Raw genomic sequence first — 26,156 nt, 5'->3', positions numbered from 1 at the left:
CCAAAGACCCCTCCCTAGGGAGGCATTTTGTGCCCACTGGATCTGCACTGAGAACTCTATTTTCTTCTCCCTAAGCAGAAAAAAAGCTCCCAGTTATATTTCCCTTCTTACCTCTGGTATCATGAACCAAAGGCTTTCAGCATCACCATCAGATTTAGGCACAAACTTACACACTTCAAGCCCTCAATCCATACAGAGCTTGAAACACTACTTAATGAGTTATGAATGGCCTCAGGAGCAACAGCCTCATTGACTGTCATCAACAGAGTAGAAAAAAAACTATTTTGAATGGCTCCATGATGAATCCATGAGAGATGCCCAGCCAAGACCATCCTCTCACACATTATTACAAGTGACCAGAGTGGAAATGCAAGGGCTCACCGGCTGCTCAAGATGTGGGCAAGAATTAGAAGCTTGCCTTGCTACAACCTCTGTAAGAAAAGGAGGAGATGCTGCAGTCTCCCTCGCTGTTTTGGCAAGATGGGAGGGGACCGGCAGCCCCAGGGACAGGCTCAGTGCCCATCCTGGCTGACTGGTGATTACCCTGTGTGGGCAGCAGGGCTGGTGCCCAGGGCTGTGCTGGGTCTTGGTGAGTGCTCCCATCTGGTTTCTTTTCTCTTGGGTTTCCCCTGAAAAGGATGGGTCTGAGCTGGTGCTTGCAACGAGCAAATACCAAGCCCGTAAGTCTCCCCTCCATGGCAGTGTCTGCCACCACCTATATGAATGTCACTGCACGCCGGCCCCATTAACTGTGGGTTGTTACTCTCAGAGAAAGTATTGACCTGGGGTGCCAGCCTGGTGTCCGCGGTGCCTCATCCTGGATTCTCCACAACAGCATGCAAATAGATGAATACTCTTACAGCCCTCTCACAAGTTTTGGAGGTAATTGTTCCCCTCCTCCCTCTGATTTTAAGTGTAATCGCTGTAACTAACTTGGTACTGTAACTTGGATAGTGTTAGCAATAAAAATTACTATATGGAATGGGGAGATAAAACTTCAAGTATGAGCAGGCTGAATTTGCCAACTTTTGACACTTTAGGCTGCCGTAAATTGGCTCACTAGTATCACGCATTTTATAATTGTTGCTAAACACATTCAAGAAGGTTTTGAGGCTGTGCTTATTGTGACACATTGTAACGCCACTTTTGACACCACTAACACACCATATTATATATTAGATATATAACAGATGATTATGCAAAAGAAGATTATTCATGACTTTTAGTGAATTCTCTATTAGTAAGATGGCTGTGTTATGCATAATAATAAACCAAACATTTACCCTGAGCAGTCATTGTCCAATACTTGCACAAGCCTAATCAAAATTCCAAGAAGGACCATCCATAACAGCAAATGGGAAACTAACACCATAAGTTAATGGCTATTGAAAATTTTCTCTTCTTTTGGAGGTTAGATCATATTTTAAAACAGAATCAAAACGAAGGACATCATGGCAAAATATGATAAAATTATTTTAAAAGCCAAAAATCCAACACTACCTGTAAAGTGAAGGAACATTTGTTAGGGGAACACTTGCACGCATTTGAAAGCACAAACACCAAGATTTATTCATAGAATCATAGAATCATAGAATGCTTTGGGTTGGAAAGGACCTTTAGAGGTCATCTAGCCCACCCCCCCTGCAGTGAGCAGGGACAGCTTTAACTAGATCAGGTTGCTCAGAGCCCCGTCCAACCTGACCTTGAATGTTTCTAGGGATGGGGCCTCCACTACCTCTCTGGGAAACTTGTTCCAGTGCTTTACCACCCTCATGGCAAAAAATTTCTTTCTTATGTCTAGTCTAAATCTATTCTTCTTTAGTTTAAATCCGTTATTCCTTGTCTTGTCACAACAGGCTTTGCTAAAAAGATTGTCCCCATCCTTCGTATAGGCCCCCTTTAAGTACTGAAAAGCCGTAATAAGGTCTCCTCACAGCCTTCTCTTCTCCAGGCTGAACAACCCCAACTCTCTCAGCCTGGCCTCATAGGAGAGGTGCTCCAGCCCTTGGATCATCTTCATGACCCTCCTCTGGACTTGCTCCAACAGCTCCATGTCCTTCTTATGTTGGATACCCCAGAGCTGAATGCCGTACTCCAGGTGGAGTCTCGTGAGAGCAGAGTAGAGGGGGAGAATCACCTCCCTCGACCTGCTGGCCACACTTCTTTTGATGCAGCCCAGGATTCAGCTGGCTTGCTTGGCTGCAAGTGCACATTGTTGCCTCATGTCCAGCTTTTCATCCACCAGTACCCCCAAGTCCTTCTCCACAGGCCTGCTCCCAATCCCTTCATCCCCCAGCCTGTATTGATACCGGGGGTTGCCCCATCCCAGGTGCAGGACCTTGCACTTTGCCTTGTTGAACCTCATGAGGTTCACACAGGCCCACCTCTCCAGCTTGTCCAGGTCCCTCTGGATGACATCTCGTCCTTCTGGTATGTCAACCACACTACTCAGCATGGTGTCATCTGCAAACTTGCTGAAGGTGCACTCGATCCCAGTGTCTATGTCACTGATGAAGATATTAAACAGCACTGGTCCCAGTACGGACCCCTGAGGGACTCCACTTGTCACTGGTCTCCATTTGGACATAGAGCAGTTTACCACGACCATCTGGATGTGACCATCCAGCCACTTCCTTATCCACTGAACAGTCCACCCATCAAATCCGTGTCTCCCCAATTTAGAGAGAATGATGTTGTGGGAGACTGTGTCGAAGGCTTTACAGAAGTCCAAATCAATGACATCCATTGCTTTTCCCTTGTCCACTGATGCAGTCACTCCTTCACAGAAAGCCACTAGGTTAGTCAGGCAGGACTTGCCCTTGGTGAATCTGTGCTGGCTGTCTCAAATCACCTTCCTGTCTTCCATGTGCTTGAGCATATCTTCTAGGAGGATCTGTTCCATGATCTTCCAAGGCACAGGGGTGAGGCTGACAGGTTGGTAGTTCCCAGGGTCCTCCTTTCTTCCCTTTTTAAAAATGGGCACAACATTCACCTTCTTCCAGTCACCAGGGACTTCACCTGACTGCCACGACTTTTCAAATATCATGGAGAGTGGTTTGGCAACTACATCAGCCAATTCTCTCAGGACTCTGGGATGCATCTCATCAGGTCCCACAGACTTCTGTACATTCAGTTTCCTCAGGTGGACTCAAACCTGATCTTCCCTTATAGTGGGAGGGGATTTACCCCCCTGGTCCCCATCTTGCAGTCCATCAACTCGGGAGGGGTGAGGAGAGAGGCTGCTGGTGAAGACTGAGGCAAAGAAGTTGCTGAGTACCTCAGCCTTCTCCTTGTCTGTTGATACTAAGTCGCCATTCTTGCTCATCAGGGGGTGTATGCTTTCTTTAACCTTCCATTTCTGGTTGGCATACCTGTAGAACCTCTTCTTGTTATTCTTTACATCCCTTGCCAAATTCAGCTCCAGCTGCGCCTTGGTCTTCCTGACCCCCTCCCTACACAACTGGGCAGCTTCCCTGTACTCTTCTCAGGACACCTGTCCCTGCTTCCATTGCCTGTGCAGTTCCTTCTTGCTCTTTAGTTCGACCTGCATGTCTCGACTCAGCCACCCTGGTCTCTTCCCTTCCTTGCCTGATTTCTTACACTTGGGGACTGAGAGGTCTTGTGCTCTATGGAAGGTGTCCTTAAAGATCTGCCAGCTCTGTTCCATTCCCCTGTCCCTGAGGACCGTTTCCCAGGGGGTCCTTCTAACTCCTTGAAGAGCTGGAAGTTTGCTTTTCTAAAATTTAGGGTCCTGACTGTACTCCTCACTTTTCCCATGTCCCTCAGGAGTGTGAACTCCACCAACGCATGATCACTGCAGCCCAGGCTGCCTCCAGTCTTGACATTACCAATGAGCTCACTTGCATTGGTGACCATCAGGTCCAGTATTGCACCCCCTCGGGCAGGGGTGTCTACTACCTGGCTTAGGAAGTTACCCTCAATGCATTCTAGCAATCTCCTGGATTGCCGACCGCTCTCCGTGTTGCTTTTCCAGCAAATGTTGGGGTGGTTGAAGTCCCCCAGTAGGACAAGAGTCTGCAAGCACGAAGCCTCCTGGAGCTGTAGGAAGAAGGCTTTGTCAGTAAGCTCCCCTTGATCAGGCAGCCTGCAGTAGACACCAACCACAAGGTTCCCTTTGTTGCCTCTGTCCCTGATTCTTACCCATAAGCTTTCGACCTGCTTGTGGCTATTCTTCAGGGACAGCTGTTCACAGTATACTGATTTCTTTATGCAGAGGGCAAGGCCTCCGCCCCTCCTTCCTCGCCTGTCTCTTCTGAACAGCCTGTAGCCATCGATAGCCACATTCCAGTCATGGGATTTGTCCCACCAAGTTTCAGTTATGACAATCAGGTCATAGCATTCTAGTAGCACAGTAGCTTCCAACTCCTCCTGTTTGTTCCCCATGCTGTGTACATTCATGTAGAGGCATTTCGTCTGGGCTGTTGGCCATGTTGCCTTCTTAGTGGAACATCCCTTGTTTCCCTTGAGGTGTTTCACGGAGGTTTCCTTCTTAGCTCCTACTACCTCAGGAGCCCCCAGCTCATCTCCGCAAGACTTCGACTGTGCTGCAGCACCCCCAGCACACCTCTCGGCAACAGGTTGAGGACTCGTAGTAGCACCTTGTCCCTCTAACCATTGTGTACCATCCCACAGCTTGTCATAGGCAAGCCTGGTATGTTCCCCCTCCCGCTTCACATCTAGTTTAAAGCCCTGTCAATGAGCCCCGCAAGCTCCTGAGCAAAGACCCTCTTTCCCCTTTGAGAAAGGTGGCTCCCATTTGGCGCCAGCAAGTCTGGTGCCGTGTAGGCTGTCCCATTGTCAAAAAACCCAAAGTTGTGATGGTGGCACCAGCCACAGAGCCATGTATTAATAGGTTGGGTCCACCTGTTCCTTCCAATGTGACCTCCCACAACTGGAAGGAGGGAGGAAAAAATAACCTGTGCCCCAGATTCTCTCACTAACCTTTTGATGTTACTGACAGGTGAGAATTACCATATAGAAAAGGTAAGAATTGACTGGAAGCACATCTGGAGGATGTTGCAGAAGCATTTGCAGGCATGTCTGTGAAAGAATATGCCTAGAAAGTATCTGAAGTTGTTCACTCTCAACCTTTTTGTGAATTTTCTCAATGCTGTATTAAACTAGCTATTATGACTGGAGGCAATGTATTTTAATTAGCTTTGATTTTTTTAATGTGATATATTCAGTATATTTGAAAGATGACGGATTGCGATTCTGGAGCAGGAGATCCTCTCTCTCCATCTTTCTGTGAACAAAGTACAAACCTGCTCTCCTGCCAATGCCAAAGCCTTCCAAACACCCAGAGCAGTCAATTCCTAGTAATATTGTTCACTTTGATACAGAAACACCATACATAAATGTTGCTTCAGGAAAGTAACTGAAATTGGAAGGAAAAAATAAATGGCTTGTTTCAGTCAGAGACCTCACTGTAGTAGAACAGAGAAGTGGAAAAAAGCTTCCATTTTAAAGTGTAAATTTGGAGTGAATAAAAAAGAGGGCAGCAGGGAAAAAATGCTATGCACAACCACTACATGGCAAACACTACCAAATCCAAATACTGAAAATTTCAGGGGAATAAGACCATAAATAAAGAATGCCATTACTGTCACCTTGACTGACCACTTGCATAACACCAGCCAAAAAAAGCCTAACCCATAATTCCTGTGCAGAGCCTACAACTCTGTCTCAGGGTTAAAATATATTCAAGTGATGGAAAATCCATCTCATGTTCAGGTAAGCTGCTCTGAAGGTTAGTCACACTGTTAAAGCCTTTTCCCATACCTTTAGTGAAAATTTCCTTGCACAAATTTCCTTAGCTTCCATGCTACAAGGGATTTCATAGTGTGGGGTTTGGTTTTTTTTTTTTCCCTAGATTAAAGAAGCATCAGCTATCAGAAATCTTTTCACTATTTAAGCTGTGCTCACCTCCCAACCTTTTTTTTTTTTTTCCTCCTGGGCAGGAGGGGATAAACTGAATAGCTTAAGTCCTAAGCTGCTTAAGAGTTTCTAAGCCTCTTACTGTAGGGGATGTTTTCTAAAAACTGAACTCTTTTGCAGCTTTTTTCTGACTAACCTCCAAATTTTCACATACTTTCTGAAATACGGATGACAAAACCAGACACAGTGTTCCACTAACTGCTTCCCTTATACTTGTAACAGAGGAAACAGGACTACCTGGTCCCTACATTCTTGCAGTAGACAAATTGCCCTGCTTCTCCAAGGACTTAATTTGACTCTCAACTAATGGGGTGATCCCTTATACTGGGTTCTCATCTTTAGTCACTTCTTGTAAGTCTCACTCATTTGGGCCTGGATAATTAATATTAACTTTGGGCCAAGCACAAATAAGTTATGCAGGAACCACCCCCCCCGAGCCCCCGAGCCCCACAAAGACAACCAGTAAATTCAGGAGTATCCTGAAAGAAGAGCTTTGTCCTCTTCTCTGCTGAGTGCCAGAAAGCCCAGAGTTAGGACCCTGGGGAAGCTAGCTAGCTGTCTCACTTGGTAAAACAACTATCGTTATACTACCATCAGGATCATGACACTACCATGATGCTAACAGTGTTTCAGATAAGCATTTTAAAGAACTAGTCCTTTAGGAGTTTTTTGTTGGTAGATTGAGGATTTGCTGTATTGACACAGTCTGTGACACAAGATGCTAAAAAATATGTGGAATAGTACAACGTATTTTTGAGCAAGCATTGAATAAACATCATTGTTCAATGAAGGCACAAACTCCACGGGATAATGCTTCTCCCATACCAGTGAACCAAAGCATGCAAAAAATGAAGAGATACTAAAGAGGAAAGAACGACAGAAGCAATTGTTGGAAAAAAACCCACAAACAGATTAGAAAATCACCTATCAAAACATTTTTAGATTGTTTCTTTAGAAGAGCGAATGATTATATGAGGTAATGAGTTTAGAGCAGTCCATTAGCAACACTGAACACAAGGCTATTGAGACATACTATTCCCTACTTACTTACACATTCAGAGGTTGCCAGGCAGGCCACTGTGCTTTTGCCTTGATGACTGTTAAAACCTCATCGCTCTGTGAAGAGACACAAAACAAGAAAGTGATTGGGACAATTTTACAATGAGAGTAATATGATTTACAGCAAGAAGCAAGAGGTACAAGATCAAACTGCACCTCCAAATTCTGACTATGAGAAATATGCTTGTCCATTTTGTTATCTGAGCACCTCATGTCCTCAGCTGCACAGGGTTCATCAAGGAGCCGATATGAATGCAGGAGGCAAGAGCAGCAAGCAAAGGCAGTCAGACCTTGGGCACAGTCCCTTTCCCTTCTGCAGGAACTGAAGTGAGCTTAAAACACCAGCAGCGGTTCACAGACCATGTTATTTTTGCATCATGAGCTGAAGAGAAAGCTTTCAGAGTGGTGCACTGTGATGACAGGTATAAATAAGGAGAAGACCTTTGCATTGGGGAAATACCCTAAACTAATATGACCATACTGAGTTTGTTCTGATAACACTATCACAGAAAGATAACTGCTGTATCCTGGGCTGTTAGTCCATATGTAGTAGTTTATTAGCAAAAAGTATAACTTCGGCTGTTGATTTTGTGACTGTCTGACAATCCTTGTGGCCAGAGGAACTTACCAGGCTAAAGCAAGCAAAGACAGAAAAATTGCTGTTAATGCGTTACAGATCCATGGGCGAAGAGGCATGCAAAAACCAGAGGGTGCTGCCCTAGGCAATCTAAAACACCCTGTGAGTGTGTATGACATATTATTTATTATCGTCACATATGTAAAGATGTAAAGAGTCATAGAATCATAGAATTGTTTATGTTGGAAAAGACCTTTAAGGTCATCCAGTCCAACCATTAACATAACATTACCAAGTCCACCACTAAACCAGTTAAGCGTAGAGTAGCAATTGCATGTTTCCTGGCTTGGTGGCTGAAATATTTATAATGAAAGTAAAAACTAGGAATCATTAAGATTGGAAAGGACCTCTAAGATCATCATTGCAAACATCAACCCAACACCACCATGCCCATTAAACCATGTCCCAGAGTTCCACTTCTACCCGTTTTTTGAACACTTCCAGGGATGGTGACTCCACCACCTCTCTTAGCAGCCTGTTCCAATGCTTGACTACTCTTCCCATGAAGAAATTTTTCCGAATATCCAATCTAAACCTCCCCTGGTGCAGCTTGAGCCCATTTCCTCTTGTCCTATTGCTAGCTACTTGGGAGAAGAGACCAACACCCACCTCACTACAACCTCCTTTCAGGTAGTTGTAGAGAGCGATAAGGTCTCCCCTCAGCCTCCTCTTCTCCAGGCTAAACAACCCCAGTTCCCTCAGCTGCTCCTCATAAGACCTGTGCTCCAGACCCTTCACCAGTTTTGTTGCCCTTCTCTGAACACGCTCCAGCACATCAAAGGTCTTTCTTGTAGTGAGGGGCCCAAAACTGGACACAGTATTCCAGGTGCAGCCTCACCAGTGCTGAGTACAGGGGGACAATCACCTCCCTGCTCCTGTTGGCCACACTATTCCTGATACAAGCCAGGATGCTGTTGGCCTTCTTGGCCACCTGGGCACACTGCTGGCTCATGTTCAGCCAGCTGTCAGCCAACACCCCCAGGTCCTTTTCGGCCAGGCAGCTTTCCAGCCACTCTTCCGCAGGCCTGTAGCATTGCATGGGGTTGTTGTGACCCAAGTGCAGGACCCGGCACTTGGCCTTGTTGAACCTCATACAGTTGGCCTCGGCCTATCGGTCCAGCCTGTCCAGGTCCCTCTGCAGGGCCATCCTACCCTCCAGCAGATCGACACTCCCACCCAGTTTGGTGTCATCTGCAAACTTACTGAGGGTGCACTCAATCCCCTCATCCAGATCATTGATAAAGATATTAAACAAGGCTGGCCCCAAAACAGAGCCCAGGGGAACACCACGCGTGACCATCCACCAACTGGACTTAACTCCGTTCACCACTGCTCTCTGGACTCGGCCACCCAACCAGTTTTTTACCCAGCAAAGAGTACGCCCATCCAAGCCATGAGCTGCCAGCTTCCCAAGGAGAATGCTATGGGAGACTGTGTCAAAGGCTTTGTTAAAGTCTGGGTAAATGACATCCACAGCCTTTCCTTCATCCACCAGGCAGATCACCAGGTCATTGAAGGCGATCAGGTTGGTCAAGCAGGACCTGCCTTTCATGAACCCATGCTGGCTGGGCCCAATCCCCTGGTTGACCTACACTTGCCTGTTGAGTTCACTCAGTATGAAACACTCCATAATCTTTCCCGGCACCAAGGTCAGGCTGACAGGCCTGTAGTTCCCCGGGTCCTCCTTCCGGCCCTTCTTGTAGATGGGCGTCACATTGGCAAGCCTCCAGTCATCAGGGACCTCCCCTGTTAACCAGGACTGCTGATAGATGATGGAAAATGGCTTGGCGTGCTCCTCTGCCAGCTCTATACTCTCGGGTGAATCCCATCCGGCCCCATAGACTTGTGAGCATCCAGGTGGTGTAGCAGGTCATTAACTGCTGGATTATGGGGGCTCCATTCTGCTCCCCATCCCTGTCTTCCAGCTCAGGGGGCTGAGTACCCTGGGGACGACTGGTCTGGCTATTAAAGACAGAGGCAAAGAAGGCTTTAAGTACCTCAGCCTTTTCCTCATCCTTAGTGACAATGTTCCCCCCCACATCCAGCAAAGGATGGAGATTCTCCTTGGCTCTCCTTTTATTGTTGATGTGCTCATAAAAACATTTTTTATTATCTTTTACAACAGTGGCCAGATTGAGTTCCAGCTGGGCTTTTGCTTTTCTAATTTCCTCCCTGCATGACCTAATAAGAACCCTGTACTCTTCCTGAGTTGCCCGCCCCTTCTTCCAAAGGTGGTAGACTCTCCTTTTATCCCTGAGTCCCAGCAAAAGCTCCCTGTTCAGCCTGGCCGGTCGTCTTCCCCGCCGGTTGGTCTTACAGGACACGGGGACAGCCCGCTCCTGCGCCCTTAAGACTTCCTTCTTGAAGAAGGCCCAGCCTTCCTGGACCCCTTTGCCCTTCAGGACTGCCTCCCGAGGGATTTTCCCAACCAGCGTCCTGAAAAGGCCAAAGTCTGCCCTCCAGAAGTCCATGGTAAAGGTTTTGCTGCCCCTCCTCTTTACATTGCCAAGAATCGAGAACTCTATCATATAGTGGTCGCTAAGCCCAAGATGGCCTCCAATCACAACATCTCCCATGAGTCCTTCTCTGTTTGTAAACAGCAGGTCAAGTAAGGCACCTCCTCTGGTAGGCTCACTTACCCGCTGTGTCAGGAAGTTATCCTCCACACACTCTAGGAACTTCCTAGACTGTTGCCTCTCTGCTGCGTTGTATTTCCAGCAGATGTCCGGCAAGTTGAAGTCCCCCATGAGAACAAGGGCTAGCGATTGCGAGACTTCTGCCAGCCGCTTGTATCTATCTCTGCATCCTGATTGGGTGGTCTATAGCAGACTCCCAACAGGACATCTGCCTTGTTGGCCTTCCCCCTCATCCTTACCCATAAGCACTCAACCTTATCATCACCACTGTTGAGCTCCATACAGTCAAAACACTCCCTAACATACAGAGCCACCCCACCACCTCTCCTTCCATGCCTATCCCTTCTGAAGAGGTTATAGCCATCCAGTGCAGCACTCCAGTCATGAGAGTCGTCCCACCACGTTTCTGTGATGGCGACTATGTCATAGCTATCCTGCTGCACAAGGGCTTCCATCTCCTCCTGTTTGTTGCCCATGCTACATGCATTGGTGTAGATGCACTTGAGATGGGCTACCAATTTCACCCCCAACGTTGCCATGCTGCCCCTGGGCTCCTCCCTAGTGTGCCTATTTATATCCCCTTCCCACTTTGAACCTAGTTTAAAGCCCTCTCAATGAGTCCCACCAACTCATGGGCGAGAATCCTTTTCCCCTTTGGAGACAGCTGATCTCCATCTGCCGCCAGCAGGCCCGGTGCCGTGTAAACCTCCCCATGATCGAAAAACCCAAAATTCCACCGATGGCACCAGCCTCTGAGCCACTTGTTAATCAGGTGAGTTTTCCCATTCCTTTCAGCATTCTTCCCTGCCACTGACAGGATTGAGGAAAACACTACCTGTGCTCCTAATCCTGCAACCAATCGCCCCAGTGCCCTGAAGTCCCTTTTGATCGCTTTAGGACTTCTCTCTGCAATCTCATCACTGCCAACCAGTACAACCAGCAACGGGTAATAATCGGAGGGCCTTACGAGATCAGGGAGTTTCATAGTAATGTCCCTAACTCGGGCCCCAGGGAGGCAGCAGACTTCTGTGTGGGATGGGTCTGGACGGCAGATTGGGCCCTCAGTTCCCCGCAGGAGGGAATTGCCTACCACAATTACCCTCCTTAATGGGGGGTATGCATGGTAGTCCATGGTGGACTCACTGCAATGTTCTCCAAGTGAAGCCATTGATAACACTTTCCCTTTGCTATCCATTTACTCACGTAAAAAATTACAGGGTGAAATATAGCACCCACCTGTGGAAGCCCACAGTGTGGCAAAGCATTGTACAAAGATTATTTCCTGAAGTCTGTAGAAATTCCTGTAATAGCAGTTCTAGATTTTATATTGGTACAATAAACCCAGGACAAAGGCAGGAGACCGTTAACAAGACTCTGATGCCCAAAAGACATCTATCACACTTTTTTAGAAGCATTTTCCCCATCTCCCTTAGGAATCCACTCCAGTAATTCACCTAGAGGAACACAAAGTTCACAACTCACTCACATGATTTCTACTGTCTTTTAAAAATATTTCCCAATTAGATTAAGAAACCCACCTCATACATTACCAGTAATTGACACTTCCAACAGAGCTGACCTTTGAGTTTAGTGATAATAGTGCAATTTCCTGCTTGATAGCAATAGTTCTGACACCCCAGACTAACTCTAGTCCGTATACACCCCTGTTTAAAGAAAATAATATTCACTGGTTGCTTCTACCACTCTCAATATTTTCTGACTCCCTCTTTTTACAAAAGCAAGGTAATTACAGTGCTGATGGGCCCTCTCTGTAACACATAAGGTTTTCAGTCTTGGGAATACGTGTGACATGACCTCTCCCTCAACATGAGTGGATGGATAAGCCATTTCTTGAAAAACCTTTTTAAAAATACAGATGCTCGGCCAAAACCTATACTACATTAAATGTCCTGAGCTAATATAGCTGAAAGTCTGACTCTATAAATGCAAGTAAGTATAAAAAGATTTAATCAAACTCCCATACTACTAATATAGTTTGAATAAAGAGAATTTTAGGATGAAAGGGAGCAATCAAACAGCATGCAGCAGAGCTATGCCAGCAGGTGAATTCACCAGGGCAAGTCCTGGGTGAGTAGCAGCAGGCTGAGATGCCAGCACTACCCTCTCCCAGCCTCCCCACCGGGCTGGGCGGCACTGAGCAGAGATATGCTCCATGCAGGAGAGATGCATCACATCCGGGTTCATCTATGGCAACATTTTTCTTACTTCCATGCCTTTAAAAGCAGAAGAGAGAGCTTTCCCTTCAAAATGATTTAAAAGGAAACTGATTAAATAAATGAAGTTAAAAATCTGAAGTTAAAAGACATTACCTGTCTTCATCTGTGAATAGAATTTGCCTTAATTTTTAATTTTCCTTGTTTCAACATCCTAAAACTTTCCAGCCAGGCATATCTTCATTTAATTGCCTTGAGAACACATTTGCATTCAAAATTATTAACTGTGTGTTGTACATTCCAAAGAAAGTCTGTTATGAGCATAGATGGTTACATTTATTAGAAGAATACACTGCTTATCAAATAAAAGCCAATAATTACATCAGTAAAATCCAAATCACTTGTGTCTGAAAGCATTTCAACATTGTGCTATTCAAATTAAAAATGCATACTGAGTAGATGAACCATGATTAATAGTTCAGTAGTAAGTGCAGAGGAAAGCAAATAAGAAACAGAGCATGGTGCATTTAGACATCCCTGAATTTTTAAGGGAGGTGAAAATTCCAATGCAAGATCTAAATTCATGGCCACTTCCTGAACAGTAACCAAAATCAAAAGATGCAGAATTCAGCGTTCTGATGGGCCTGGAATGAAAGCACACATTTTTGACACCTAGAGCTCCTTGACAATTACACAGGATTAAACTGCAACTTGAATTAAATCATTGTTATGCCAGACTGATATTCTAATTATGCAGTCATCTCTATCATGCAGATTCATAATATTTTTTTTTCAATTAAAAAAATTTAACACCTACACTGTTATTAATGCCAGTGTGTATTTACTTCTACATGCACTGATAGACAGACAGATACCTGAGCAGGTATTTTGTACACTAAAGAGTTTCCCTTGGACAACCATTTATGTCAAGAAGATGAAATTCTGGAAAACAATACAGTAAATTCTGCTTGCTGCCTCCTTGGGTCTGTGAGGCTGTTGCCATGTGAGGTCTGGCTGCCAGGCTTTGCGCCAGCCTGGGGACCCCAGCCCCACTCACCACTTGTGGTGCCACCAGCCTGCATCTCTCCGGCCTCCTCTGCCTCCAGCCTCTCCAGCTGACTTCTGCGTTTTTAAGGGAACGTGATAAACAGCCCAGGCAAACAGATGCTATCAACCACACAAGTTGGTTCTATATTCTATAGATAGAGAGCAATCTATAGAAAAGACACAGTGGCTGGATTTGTTGGCCAATCCTTTTAGCTATAATTTATTGGCAGATGGTAGAAAGTGAGAGGATATGAAATGCTGGAAAGCAAACCCACAAATTAACAATATACAACTAGTTGATATAACCCAACTGCCTTGAATAACCCAATTGCACAGATTTTACAGTAGAGGCATGAAACACCACATAATTTTAATGCATTTTAGTTAACATTTTCTTAGGGCTTGCTGTATTACCTTTGTACCCATTTTTCTCTCCTCTTCATAATGCCAAAGTTTTGCTTTGACTTTAGAAGTAAACAAACTCTCAAATTCACATCAAAATATTTCAAAAAGAACTAGGATTTTTCACTGTTGTATGTTGCAAGTTGTGTTGTTATCATTTATGTATTTGGCTGGGAAGCAAGATTTCCCAAGTAATGATACTGTTAGATTTTGAAAAAGAAAACTAGATCATTTGCAAAATGGTAGAGTGTCAAAATGCTACAATGCCAGAACAAGTTAATGAGAAGGGCACCAATGCCCTTGCTTGGAGCTGCTGAAAATCCTTTAGGTAAAGTCTGATACACACCTCTTCCAACAATAAAAGGAAAAAAAGAAGGGAAGAAAACTGTCAAGCCGATATTATGCCTCTGTGCATGTGGAAGTTGCCAAGGAGTGAATTTGGAACTACCTGTCAGTTCTTACAGAGATACACAGGAGGAAAGTTGCTACTCTCTTTCCTTTTCATGTTTAAAGGGGTTTCCTCCTTGAGTACAAATCACAGAATTGATACTTGGGAATTTGCAATTTAGTTTTTGCTCAGCTTCTTTTGGGCATATGAATATCACGCAATGGAGTACAGGTATGAAACTCTCCCATGAGGACAGTGAGGGTGCACGGTGCTGTGCCGCACTGCTGGTCAGCCCTGGCACACTGCAGTCATGCGTGGGCAGCTCCTCATGGGAGCAACGTGCCCTGCTCCTCAGCGACTTGCTTGCACTAGTGTGTCTATGCCTCCACTTGCTATGAAAACGTGCTACCAGTGATGCAGCATCTCCGCTACTCCTGTAAGTAGGAAGTCATGATTTAATAATTAAATTAGCATAAGCTCTCAGGAGTCTTCATGGTAAATCCTTTTGAGAAGTGTAGTTAGGCATAATCACTTACAAAACTTGGTACAAAATCTTTGCAGAGCCTACTGAAGCTGCTTCTTCAATTTCAGTTATTAGTTTAATGATATGATTTCAGTTTCCAGTTGAAATAGAATGAACCCTTCCCTGCATGCTTAGAGCTTGCTCAAAAAGCCCAGTGAAGCCAAAGTAGTTTCTAGATTGACCTCAATATTTTAAAACTTGCAAAACCAGCAAACAATTACCCTTCTCTCCAGACCCCCTTTCTACATTTGTGCTTCAATCTGGGCGGGGGGGTGGGGGGGGGGGTGGTTGACTCAACAGCGGTTCCCTATGAAAGTACTGTCCTCCAAAAAGTCCTCATAGCATGATTTTAATAATTTGATAATGTCATTCTAATACAGATACCCTTACTGACATTCTGAAGTTGGTAAAAATTAATCTTTTACTTTACATCCATTGTTCCTGCAATGTACAAATTAAGGCGCACGCAGAATAAAGTCATTAAATGGCAACAAATAGAACCCCATGGTATGAAACCACTGCAAAATTAGATCGTTCAGCTGTGCACTTTACAAAAGATTAAAAACATTTCCTCATCTTCAAGAACAGAAAGTGGGACGCAGCTCAAAAAGCAGCATTGAAGATAGAATTTGATTTGAAGTCTTTCTCAACCAAGGGGATTTAAAACAACTTGTTTAAAGGGTAACTTCCATGAAAGTGTAATGAAAGCTTTCAGCAAAAGTTTTAAGTATCGTCTGAATACCTTTCAGAATAAAAGAGAGATTAGCAGGATCTGGAAAGCCACGTAAACTATTTCATGTGCTCCTGCTGCTTTTTGGTAACCGATGTGATTAGTATCTTTTCTGTACTGGAAATTATTTTTATGAGTAATTTTTATTACTATTTTTATTTTATGTGTGCCAAATAACATTAGAAAATGTTACCATGCAGACCATTTAGCACTTCATAATAATGATTTGATTCGGTTCAGCTAATCAAATGACAGTGTATTTATTATCTGACATCAAAATCAGAGTCAGATTCAATGAACTGCGGGAATGAAAAACACCTGTTTTGAGCCAGAGCTTAATTGCACTCATTTCACACCACCACTGCTTGGCATTCATTCTATTGTTTTAGAACAGAGAACATTTAATTCCTTCCACAACACTCATCCTCATAATATCTGAATGCCTTTCTATCCACAATGGACTTATTTTCACAAGATTCTTAGAAAGTAGAAAAAGCAACATTATCCTCAATTCACAGATGATGAATCGAGTATCTTCTGGAAACAAACCTACAGACCTGAGTTTTAAGATAGCATCTCCACTGCAGGATCATCCTTTCCCTCAAAAAATAATTTGTTATTGAAGAAGAAAGATATAAGGTGAGAATGAAAAAGTATAATGCACAGTATGTCTTCTGTGGGGAATCAGATGCTATGAAAATGAGAATGATATAGTGCTTTGGAGGGATAGCTGGATGCTTTTAAAAGCCGATCAGTCTTCTATGGTGAGTATAAATAGACCTTATTCCATCTCCACCCTATCCAGACACATAGAAATCACTTTAGGATGTGAAAAGCATGTGTTCAGTATCCCTGACTTCTTCAGTTCATGAAAATAGTTTCAGGTTAACAGAAGTCTTCAAAACCTCAAATTTTGACTCCTTGTTGCTACGTACACTGTATAGTTAGATGTCTCATTACAGAGTGGTGTTAGGAGGAAACATTTAAGAGACAATACAAACATCTGCTTGCACGGTCTGAGCAGCCAGGTAGTCTACAAGGAAGCTTGAAGACTCAGCACTGAAGACAAGAGGATGCTATAGCTATTCCTCTTGTGGGCTTAGACACCTCACTCATTACTAGAAGGACATGTTTACTTGGGACTGACAGCACGAAGCTCCCTTCCAAAAGCAGACACCTTTCTTCTAAACCAGGAATAGTAATAGTGTTTGCTGTAATACTCTACGAGTGTTTATACCTTTATATAGGTACAGTTTTCTACCAAGGGATTTATGCTTACAACTGTCTTGCAACCGTCCCCGCTGCTGAGTGAAAGACTATCTAGATGACCTTGCTATCTAGTCTACTGATGAAACTACCACAGCCTGAAAAAAAGGCTTCAATTTTGGGGCCAGAGTGCAAGACTTACAGTTAGGCTACTTGCCGGAGAAGGAGGAGTTCTGAGCTCTGGACTATGATTTTTTTTTCTAATAACCACTTAATGCTAGAAAGATGTTATCAGGTAAGAGGGAAGTGACTGTAATTTTAAATACATGTACTTAAACTCTACTTTGTACCTTCTTTGATGTTATAGGATTGTTAGGATTCAATAGCATAGCTTTCTGTAGATGTTAAATTGCATGATATTAATTTATGAAAAATTTGACTGCAGCAATAGATATGCCAGAAGGAACAAGACCAGAGAAAAAGAAGTTCTATTTTACCCCAATACAAATGCACACTTCCTTTCCAGGTTGAGAGAAAAATAAAGACCAATCTTGTCTTTAAAGTATAAACTAACACAAAATACCCAGTTAATTAATGCTAAACACATTATGGACTTCCATGGATATTAGTTGAAATATGGCATGTTTTCTCCTGGTTGACAAAATTTGTAGACATTTTGCCTACCTCAGTTTTACAGACATATTTGAATAAAAAGGAGACACTGATTTGGGCACATTACTGAAATTTGAAATTTGTAAAAATTTTGAAAGAAAAAGGAAGCAGTTGTCTTCTCCATGGTAATAAAATATTTCTGGGATAAAAGCAGATACATACAGCTTTATTTGCTCTGGAGTTCATCTTCATGTAAATATACACATTTGCTTTATAGTAACGATGAATGTGATCTCCTGTAATGCACTCTGAACGGGCATGTTTTATTAATTCCATAAGCAATCAGCCTGCTTTGACTCTGCCCAGGTTTCTGAGGATTTTTTGTGTACATGGAGCATGTCAGAAGTTTCCCACAGTTATTAGCATGGTCATTATGGAATCTTACTTGCAAAGCTACTATCGTGAGCTGGTAATACATCATGCAACACGTCTATCTTCCTGTGGGTGCAGCCAAAGAGGTTGCTGAAGTTGCCCTAAGCCTCGGTGCTGAGATGCAGTTCTTTTTAACATGCAGACTTTTTGATGAAAGAACGTGCAGAAGCTGTTTTCTTCCAGTTCATAAAAAAGAACATTTTTGAAAAGGTTAAGCTTTTAGTCACAAATTACTTTGTTTGGAAGGAAAAAAAAAAAAAAACAACAACCCAGAATTAAAGACAAAGACTTATTTCTGCCATCTGATGACAACTAAATTCTGTTTGATTCTATGACTGACTTAGATTCAGGCAGATTATACTTAAAGCCAGTAGCACAGATTTGGGGCTAAAAATACATTTCAGTCAGTGGAATTATACCAGGATTGTGTTCGCCCATTTTATTTTGACTTATCTGTGTTTATGATAACGATTTTGTGGCAGCTGAGAAAACCACACATATTACAAGATATATAAATATGCCTGAATGGAATTCATTATTTGATTATAGTACAGACAAATTCAATATTTCTCTGTACAAATAGCCATTTCTTTAATTAAAAAGTCTTATTTCTTATTTCTTCAAAAAATAGGTAATGACTTTTCAGAGAATATAAAATCTATGTTTTTCAGTTCACCAAATATGAAAGTCTGGGGGAATTTCCAGGCTTTTAATAAAATTGACTCAATACAAAAGCATAATTTTGGGGCTGAGATATGAAATAATGTTCGGGTGCAACTGAAGACAAATGGAAGGAAAGACAAGCATTTAAATCCAATCCTGAATTGTTACTGTCTGAACAGGTCCCATTTCAGGAGAGCAAGTAACCCAGTACTTCAGACGCTCCCAGCTTAACCACTGTGCTGTACAGGAAAGCTTTCCTGAATTGGATACTTAGGAATTTTGTATTCACTCTTACAAAGAAACACCTCTCTGTTAGAAATCAGGCTGAGAATTTTCCCAAAATGTGGATATTGTCCATATTTTCCAGAAAATATGGAAATATGTGTTAAAGCTACAATTTCAGGATGGTGACTGCGCAGATGCTTGCTAACAATGCACGATTAAAAAAAAGTTTTTTAAAGGGAATTATAGGAATTATAATTCCTGATTTTGTTAAAAATTACTAGGATGGGATGCAAAAAGAAATATGTTCATTGTTACTCTTAGTATATATCCCAAAAGCACAGATTCACTTTGCATTAGCAACCTTCTGCATTACCTGTCCCACAGGGTTTTCTTTCAATGAAGTGGTTGTTTCAGGAGGGGAATGTAGGCTGAAATTAATAACAGAACTGTTGCTAATGGCAACAGTAAAAATCATATGCTCTATTTTATTTCCGATAAGGTTCAGTTGCATAATCAAGGGTGTTCCAATAAAGCAATAATTCATTTTTGCATAGTATAAAGCTTAGCAGTGTGTGTTAATGAGCCTTAGGTATGCTCCGAGTATTTGCGCTTTCATTTCTGTGGCTGAGCAGATTGTGTAGGAAAAGAATCTCCCTTGTGAATCCGCTGCTTGATTGCATGTTGATTTTCTACTGCACATTTTGCTTCATTCTACATAGAATGCTTTGCTGTCTTTAGGACTACAGAAACATTCTGGGGTCCTAAATTACTTTGCAAAAACCAAGGGAAGATCTTCTTGTTACACTTAGGAATGGCTACTTTTTAAAGTAGGGGATTAAACTAGATTTTGAAGCTGACCTAAGTGGTGTAACTCTCACCCTCTGCTTAATAGGTTTATCCAATACATATCCTTTCATCCTCCTTCTGTCTTAACTTTCCCAATTTCATCAATCCTTTAGACTAAACTAGCCTTTAAACCTATATCTAAGTGCTATAAAGCTACTGTTATTTTAAACTCACAAATGATCTGGAAATGGTGAGTATACCACAAAAGAAACTGGGGGGGGACACACACCAAAAAAAACAATCCAACACACCAAGGCATTCTGTGTATAATAAAGCAGATATATGCAACTGAATGGCAACCCCCAAGCAGCAAGACAAAAACTACATTCACTGGAGATAATGATAAAAGTGTTTTAAAGCACTAGGTTCACTCATCAGATTCGTATTTGGGTAACGACAGCTTTTTTTGCTCAGACTCCTTCAAATAGTTCAAAAACAGTCAGGGATGAAAGCATTGAGACAGGTTCTTGGGCATGCTTCGAATAAGGGACTTTCAACTGCTTAAATATCAGCAGGAAACCACAGGAGAAGGCTGGGTCTGCTCTGAGGAACAGCCCAGAGAACAGGGACAGAGAACAATTCTGTCTTCTGGTAAATGCTGACAGTAAGACTCTAGGTATCACAATTATTCATCCTGCTGCTTCTCTCAGACATTAGCCAAATGTAGTAGCTTGAATGGAGGAGAAATAATTATTCAGATAATAGTGATTTTAAATAAGACCAGCAAATTAGCTCAGGAGGTGAGCTTTCCTGACCCTTGATAGCATTTTGACAAATAAAATGTCAGTGGTTTTTTTTTTTTCATTCAGAATGTACAATATAAATATTCTAAATGTGCTTTAACTGCTGTACAGAAGCTATCACAACAGTTTAATTTCCCTTCAGTATAGATGTTGTGTCTAAGCCACTCTTTACCATTCCTTCCAAACAAAAAAAAAAATAATGCCACCAAAAACCCCAACCAAAAATGTAGCCTTAAACAAATTAAGGAATCGAAGATCCTATCATGAATTCTGTTTTCTGTAACCTGGAAAGGAGTATTCTTTCAGAGAAATCAATTTCACATCTCTTCCTTCCCCCATACACTTTCAGCCATTGCCTTGACAAACAGGTTGCTGTCCTTGCAGACCATTTCTCTGGCACTGTGTAGTCTCATGGTTCATGCTTTGACATTAACCTGTCTCAGGATTTAATGACCAGAACACACTTGTTTCAGATTTTGGATAAAGTCATCTCACTCTCTGACAGGACTTACGGAAGCAGGTTTTTAAGAGGAATGTCAGAGATTTCTCCAAGGAGTGGAGATGTTGCCATTTTTCCCATCAGGAGCTGCCTTTACCACCTCCTTTCCTTGCAACTCTCTTCCCTTTGAAAAACAGCTCAGTCTACATCGTGTGACTCAAAGGACTATCTGTGTAGGCCTCCATGGATAGCGGCTCCTGTCCGATACCCCTGATTCTGCTTGTGTACTTTAATTTTGCCTCATCTTTGCTTTTGCACTCCCGTAAGTGAGGACAGACAGACAGAGAAGGAAACTGACTGCACTGCCCATCCTGAGGGCAGGATTAGCTTTTAGGGGAGTGGATAGCTTTTGTTTTTCTCAGACAAGGAATTCTCCTGTCCTGTTCCCCATGGTGGATTTGTATATGGTTAGAAAGGTCTTGTTTAGGTAGATGTTACACAGAGGCAAATCCAGAAATTGAGACTGACCCAGAAAAGTTTCCTTGCTACTTGTTAGAAATTTCAGGGGCCTGATATGCTCTGGCTCTCCAGCAGTTAGACAGCTGGGAAATGCTACCATGATTTCCCCCACCCACTAAGCTATTTAGTACTAAACTGTTCCCTCAGAACAGTGTGGGAGGTCAGGGTTATCTCCCTACCAGGTGCCCACACCTTGTTGCTTAAAGAGCTTCAGGTATCTTTAGATCAGTTAATATGGCTATACTTTACATGTGCCATTGAGCACAATTAATATTAGAAGAGGAATTATATAAGACTTAGAGCTTTAAAAACAGTAGGAGCTGCTATTAGAGTGACATGTGCAATTGATGTAATTAACATACCAGGGAAGAGCTATTAATTCCACTATAGAAATTACTGTTTTGGTGTCCAGTTGCTTACTTAGAATAGCAAAAACAGAACAGAGAAGTAAGAATTAAACCTTTTAGCCACAATGCTGTATGTCATCCTATACTAATCAGAGATAAATGGGTGGTGTTGTCTCTGTAATAAGCCAGACACAAAGAAATGTGTCTGTCTTAAGAGCATCTCTAAAGTACCCTGGAAAATCCCTAGGACATCAAATTGCTGAGTGTAGCATTCATAGATCAGAATATTTCTAAATTAAGGAACATAAGCAGAAGCTTGCACTCTAAAAGAAGGTATTCACCATATTGCACTGTACTTGCTTGCCACAATATTAAATCTAAAAATAAGAAAATAGTTAGAAACAATCACTGCAGTGAGGTCAGAATAAATGTATTTTCATTTTAGCTGTAAAATACCACTAACTGGTAAGGACACACCCTAAAGCTGTGTACCTAAGTGTACTGCTAAAAATACTTATTGTGATGTACATCCCTTGCTATTTCCCATGGTTGTTTTGAAATTATATGTACAATGGCCTATTTATAAGCTTATCACTAAAGCTTACGTGCTGAAGTTAGGTTTAAATTTTAGAGTTTAGACGTTAGTCATGTTATCATGAAATGACACAATGCATTATTATGCCATGAAACAGGCGTTTTGAATATTCCACGTTGAGAGCCAAAAAAAGCACGCTTCTCATTCCAGTAGTAAAGCACATACTTCTGTTGTGATCATCTCATTTGTATTCCTTTAGGCATCTAATAAACTCTTTCTTTTCTAGTAACTCCGTAATCACAATTGTACAGTATTAGAATTGTGCTCAGTTCTTTTAAATCAGGGATACTGTGTACAGATATTTATTTTCCTTCATCCTTTTTTTTTCTCTCCCTCGAGGCCCCTCTCATACCAGACTTCTGCTGGGGGATTTCCAGAAGAACACTGAACACAAACATCATTCCCTTCTTTATTTGTACAAAAGTAGCAGGCCAGACTAGTCTCCACTCAAGTCCTAATTCCAGGTGTTAAGCCACTTTATTAGAGTAATTTACTGTCCCTTAAAATAAAATTAGGTTGTTTTCTTTTTGCTAATCTCTAAAGAGATTAGAACTGCTCCGTTATTTCAGGGCAAACTTCCAAAGTGGTTAATAATCAGAGCAGCAAAGCATGGTAAACGCCACATGTCATTACAAAGCCAGTGCCTGGACTCTATTCACTGAAGTAACTTTAAAGATATGTCATCCTTTGGCTAATCAGGATGAATGTTTTTAGCATTCATGTTTCTAAAGCAAAAGCATACAAAATTCACAGGGTTGTTCCATCTTGTCTTCTCCTGACACTGCAATTGTACACTGAAAGAAACTGATGGAAATGCTTGCTTACAACAGAACTGCTGAGTTGTTGCACTACAGTAACTACTGAAACACTATTAAATATGCAATTACTGCGGCATTTTCTAGAGGCTGATGAGCCAATTAATAGCACTTTGTATTTGCATGACACCTTGCCTCAAGGAATTTAAAAATGCTTTTAAAAAATAATTAAGTTCTAGAGCACTCCTGTAAATCATTTGCACCACCATAAAGACACAGAAACTACGGCAAGGTTAGAAAACACAATAAACCACTTACAGTTCAGAAAGTTTCTTTCCAAGCATGTTCACTGACTTGCAGCACTATGATGACACAACATGCCTTGCAAGAAATAAGACTGACAATCATACTGCCACTGGTCTTATCTATAACTCTGAAGAAGTGACACCTGCTAATACACAAGTAAAGGTGGGGACACCAAGCTTTCTCTACAATACTGAATGACTTCATGGTCCACCTTCTGGTAATCTAAGTATATACAAACATGGCACCACCTACAATCTGGACTGTCAATTTGAATTTGTGGCTAACACGTTAATTAATCCAGCAAGCATGGTCAAGCTGTCTGTGAAATACATTAACTACATTAACTTTGTATTAACTAACAGACAGATAAAGATAATCTATGGCTCGAACCACATGTTTCACAAAACCAACACCCACGTAAAACCGACCTAAAAGGCATACTATAAACCAGGCCCTTAGCGGCCATGCCATTGGCTTTGAAGAACAAACGTGTGTCTTTCCAATATGCACCTGACTATAATGGGCTTATAAATGAGGGCACTTATTTAAGGAAGACAGATGAGAATTTTGAACAATTTCTTTCCCCCAATACCATCTACAAAGCTAGAAGCTTGTTGTATCTCATCCTGTTCTGGAATCATTACATTATAATCTGTGCTTGAAAAAAAGCATATCACCACTCAGAAAAAAATTCTCTCAATCTACTAATTCAGCCTCATCCGTCTCTACCCCAGTCAGAAAGCAAATGACCTTTTGCAACTCCAGCCAGTCTTGACAACTGTAACGCCAAAACTAAGTTTTCTGTGCACCAACAGACCTCGTACAGTGCTACTTCCTGTGCCAAAACCCAAAGAGAAGTCATAGCATTTCACAGGATCTATGCAAAAGAAATACAAAAGAAAATATATCATGCCCTAGAAAGAAATCACACAGTCAAGAAAAATGGAAATCCAACAGTCAAGAAAAATGGAAATCCAATCTCCAGTAAGATATATTCTGATGGTCAGGAAAACCTACAAAATATTTTCAAACCCTGGGAACGAAGATCCAGTACTATTTGCTTGTGAACAGTTCCTGCTGTCTCACACGGTCTATTACTTCCCCACCACCCAGCTGTATAACTAATTAAACATACTCAATGTTCGAACTTTAGAATTACCTAAAATTCTGAGCATTATCTCTTCCTGTATGCTTTCCTCCTGTCAGACAAACATTTGTGAAAACTCTGGGAACAAAACCCAGTACAACAGAGCCAAGGTTTAAAGCTCTTAACCACCCAGCTTCAATTTCTCCAAAACATTCTGCTCATTTTATAGATTAAAACAAACCTCTTTCTCACACAAAGATCTGAAAAGAACCCAATTGCTCATAGGCTTACACATTACCAATTATTCATTTTCTGAGTCAGAGTTGCTTTATACAACAGGCAAGAATATTTACAAGTGCAGATATTATTCACAAATAATGTTAGTTTATTCTCAAATAACTGAATTATACAAAAGTTATGACTGTTTTTGCATGAAGGTACTACTTACTATAAGCATGGCCAGGTGAATCTGAATTTAATGTTTTATAAGATATGATCAGACTACTGAAGCAATTAAGAATTTTCTTTCCGTCTGTTTTACATACAGTTCTTTGCACCTTAGCCAGATACAAAGACTTCTAAACTGTTCTGAATACCTCTCTTGCGATCAGGAATACAGTCCTGATTGTATTGGCCTTTCTCAAAGACTGTTCTCTTAATCACTGCTTCCTACGGCTTCACAGGAACTTACAAAAAGCCTTAAGCATTCACAGTTTCTTTTTTCTGCTTTCAGGTCCACATTTCTACTGATTTGTTCTGCACATTTCTTCTACAATAAATCATCCAGCATTATTGGTCCCATGTGGCTGCATGCCTTTCATTTTTGTGAACTAAAATCCAACCATTGTATTGACTGCAGCTGCTTTTAAATACACTTCAGTGTCAGCAGTGATTTACTTTTTAATTATATTATTTTATTTTAGATGAGTAGTCCTATTGTTTTCTTAACAGCTGCTTTAAAGGCAGTGCTCAGATAAATGAAACCTCAGCATCTGAGCAAGGAAAACAATTCACAATTCCTTAACAAAAGAATTTCCTACAATAACATTCTTGATGAAAATATCCCCACACTTCTTTTACATTTTAGCATGATGATTAAGGGGGTCATTTACTTGAAGTATGTTCTAGCTGAGCATTCTTGGGAGATTCCTGATAAAAGGACCAGCAGGGACAGTACAAAGATAAGATTATTTCTGTCTCTCTTCCAAAAGCCTGAGAGACTGTTTTACTAGTTTTCTATTTCAGCTGCAGAGACAAGTTCTGAATCCAATGCTCACCAAAATTTAAGACTAGGGATTTGAAGGTCCATTTTTGTCCTCTGATATGTGTATGTAATTTCTGTTGTCTACAGGAGCTCATTTATGCTGTATCTGGGGCAAAATTGAGCATACAGGTAAGCTGGTATTCCTCCAGGGAGAGATTATAATCAGTAAAAACAAAAACATCACAATCCATTGCAAAAATGTACTCTCTGCAATGGCAAGGTTAAGCAAAAAGCATTTGTGAATGTAGAAGGTACAAGTTTATCCATGTACTGCTGAGTTGATTTTAACCAATATTTCTTGAAAAAGTGTCCTGGGAATGCAGGATATATATTGTTTCTTAGACACATGCATGAAGCATCAGATATTAAAAATATTTATGTAATCTTATCAAACATTTGATGCACTCTCATTACACTGAAACATTATGAGTGCAAATGATGAACATGTCCACTGGTTTCAGATCAGGCAATTGTTCTCAATTTCTATACTACTGGACATTATTGATCTGGCGACTATTACTCTGGCTGAATGCAGCACAAGGAATTGTACATTTTTGTAATAA

The 26,156-nt window shown here is 41.8% G+C and overlaps 1 protein-coding gene across 1 annotated transcript in view; it reads right to left on the bottom strand.

The window, feature by feature from the left end:
* The window catches only part of SPON1 (spondin 1), a 213,978-nt gene that overhangs the window by 29,419 nt on the left and 158,403 nt on the right, over window positions 1–26,156 (bottom strand). Inside the window, exon 7 of the mRNA XM_075712940.1 lies at window positions 7,010–7,074. Coding sequence (XP_075569055.1) covers window positions 7,010–7,074 — 65 coding nt within the window. The remainder of the gene's footprint in view (window positions 1–7,009; window positions 7,075–26,156) is intronic.

Source organism: Pelecanus crispus, chromosome 6, assembly GCF_030463565.1.
Source record: "Pelecanus crispus isolate bPelCri1 chromosome 6, bPelCri1.pri, whole genome shotgun sequence".
In the NCBI taxonomy this organism is placed as follows: Eukaryota; Metazoa; Chordata; class Aves; order Pelecaniformes; family Pelecanidae; genus Pelecanus; species Pelecanus crispus.
The sequence above is the reverse complement of the archived record's forward strand: the minus strand, read 5'-3'. Positions and strand labels throughout refer to the sequence as shown.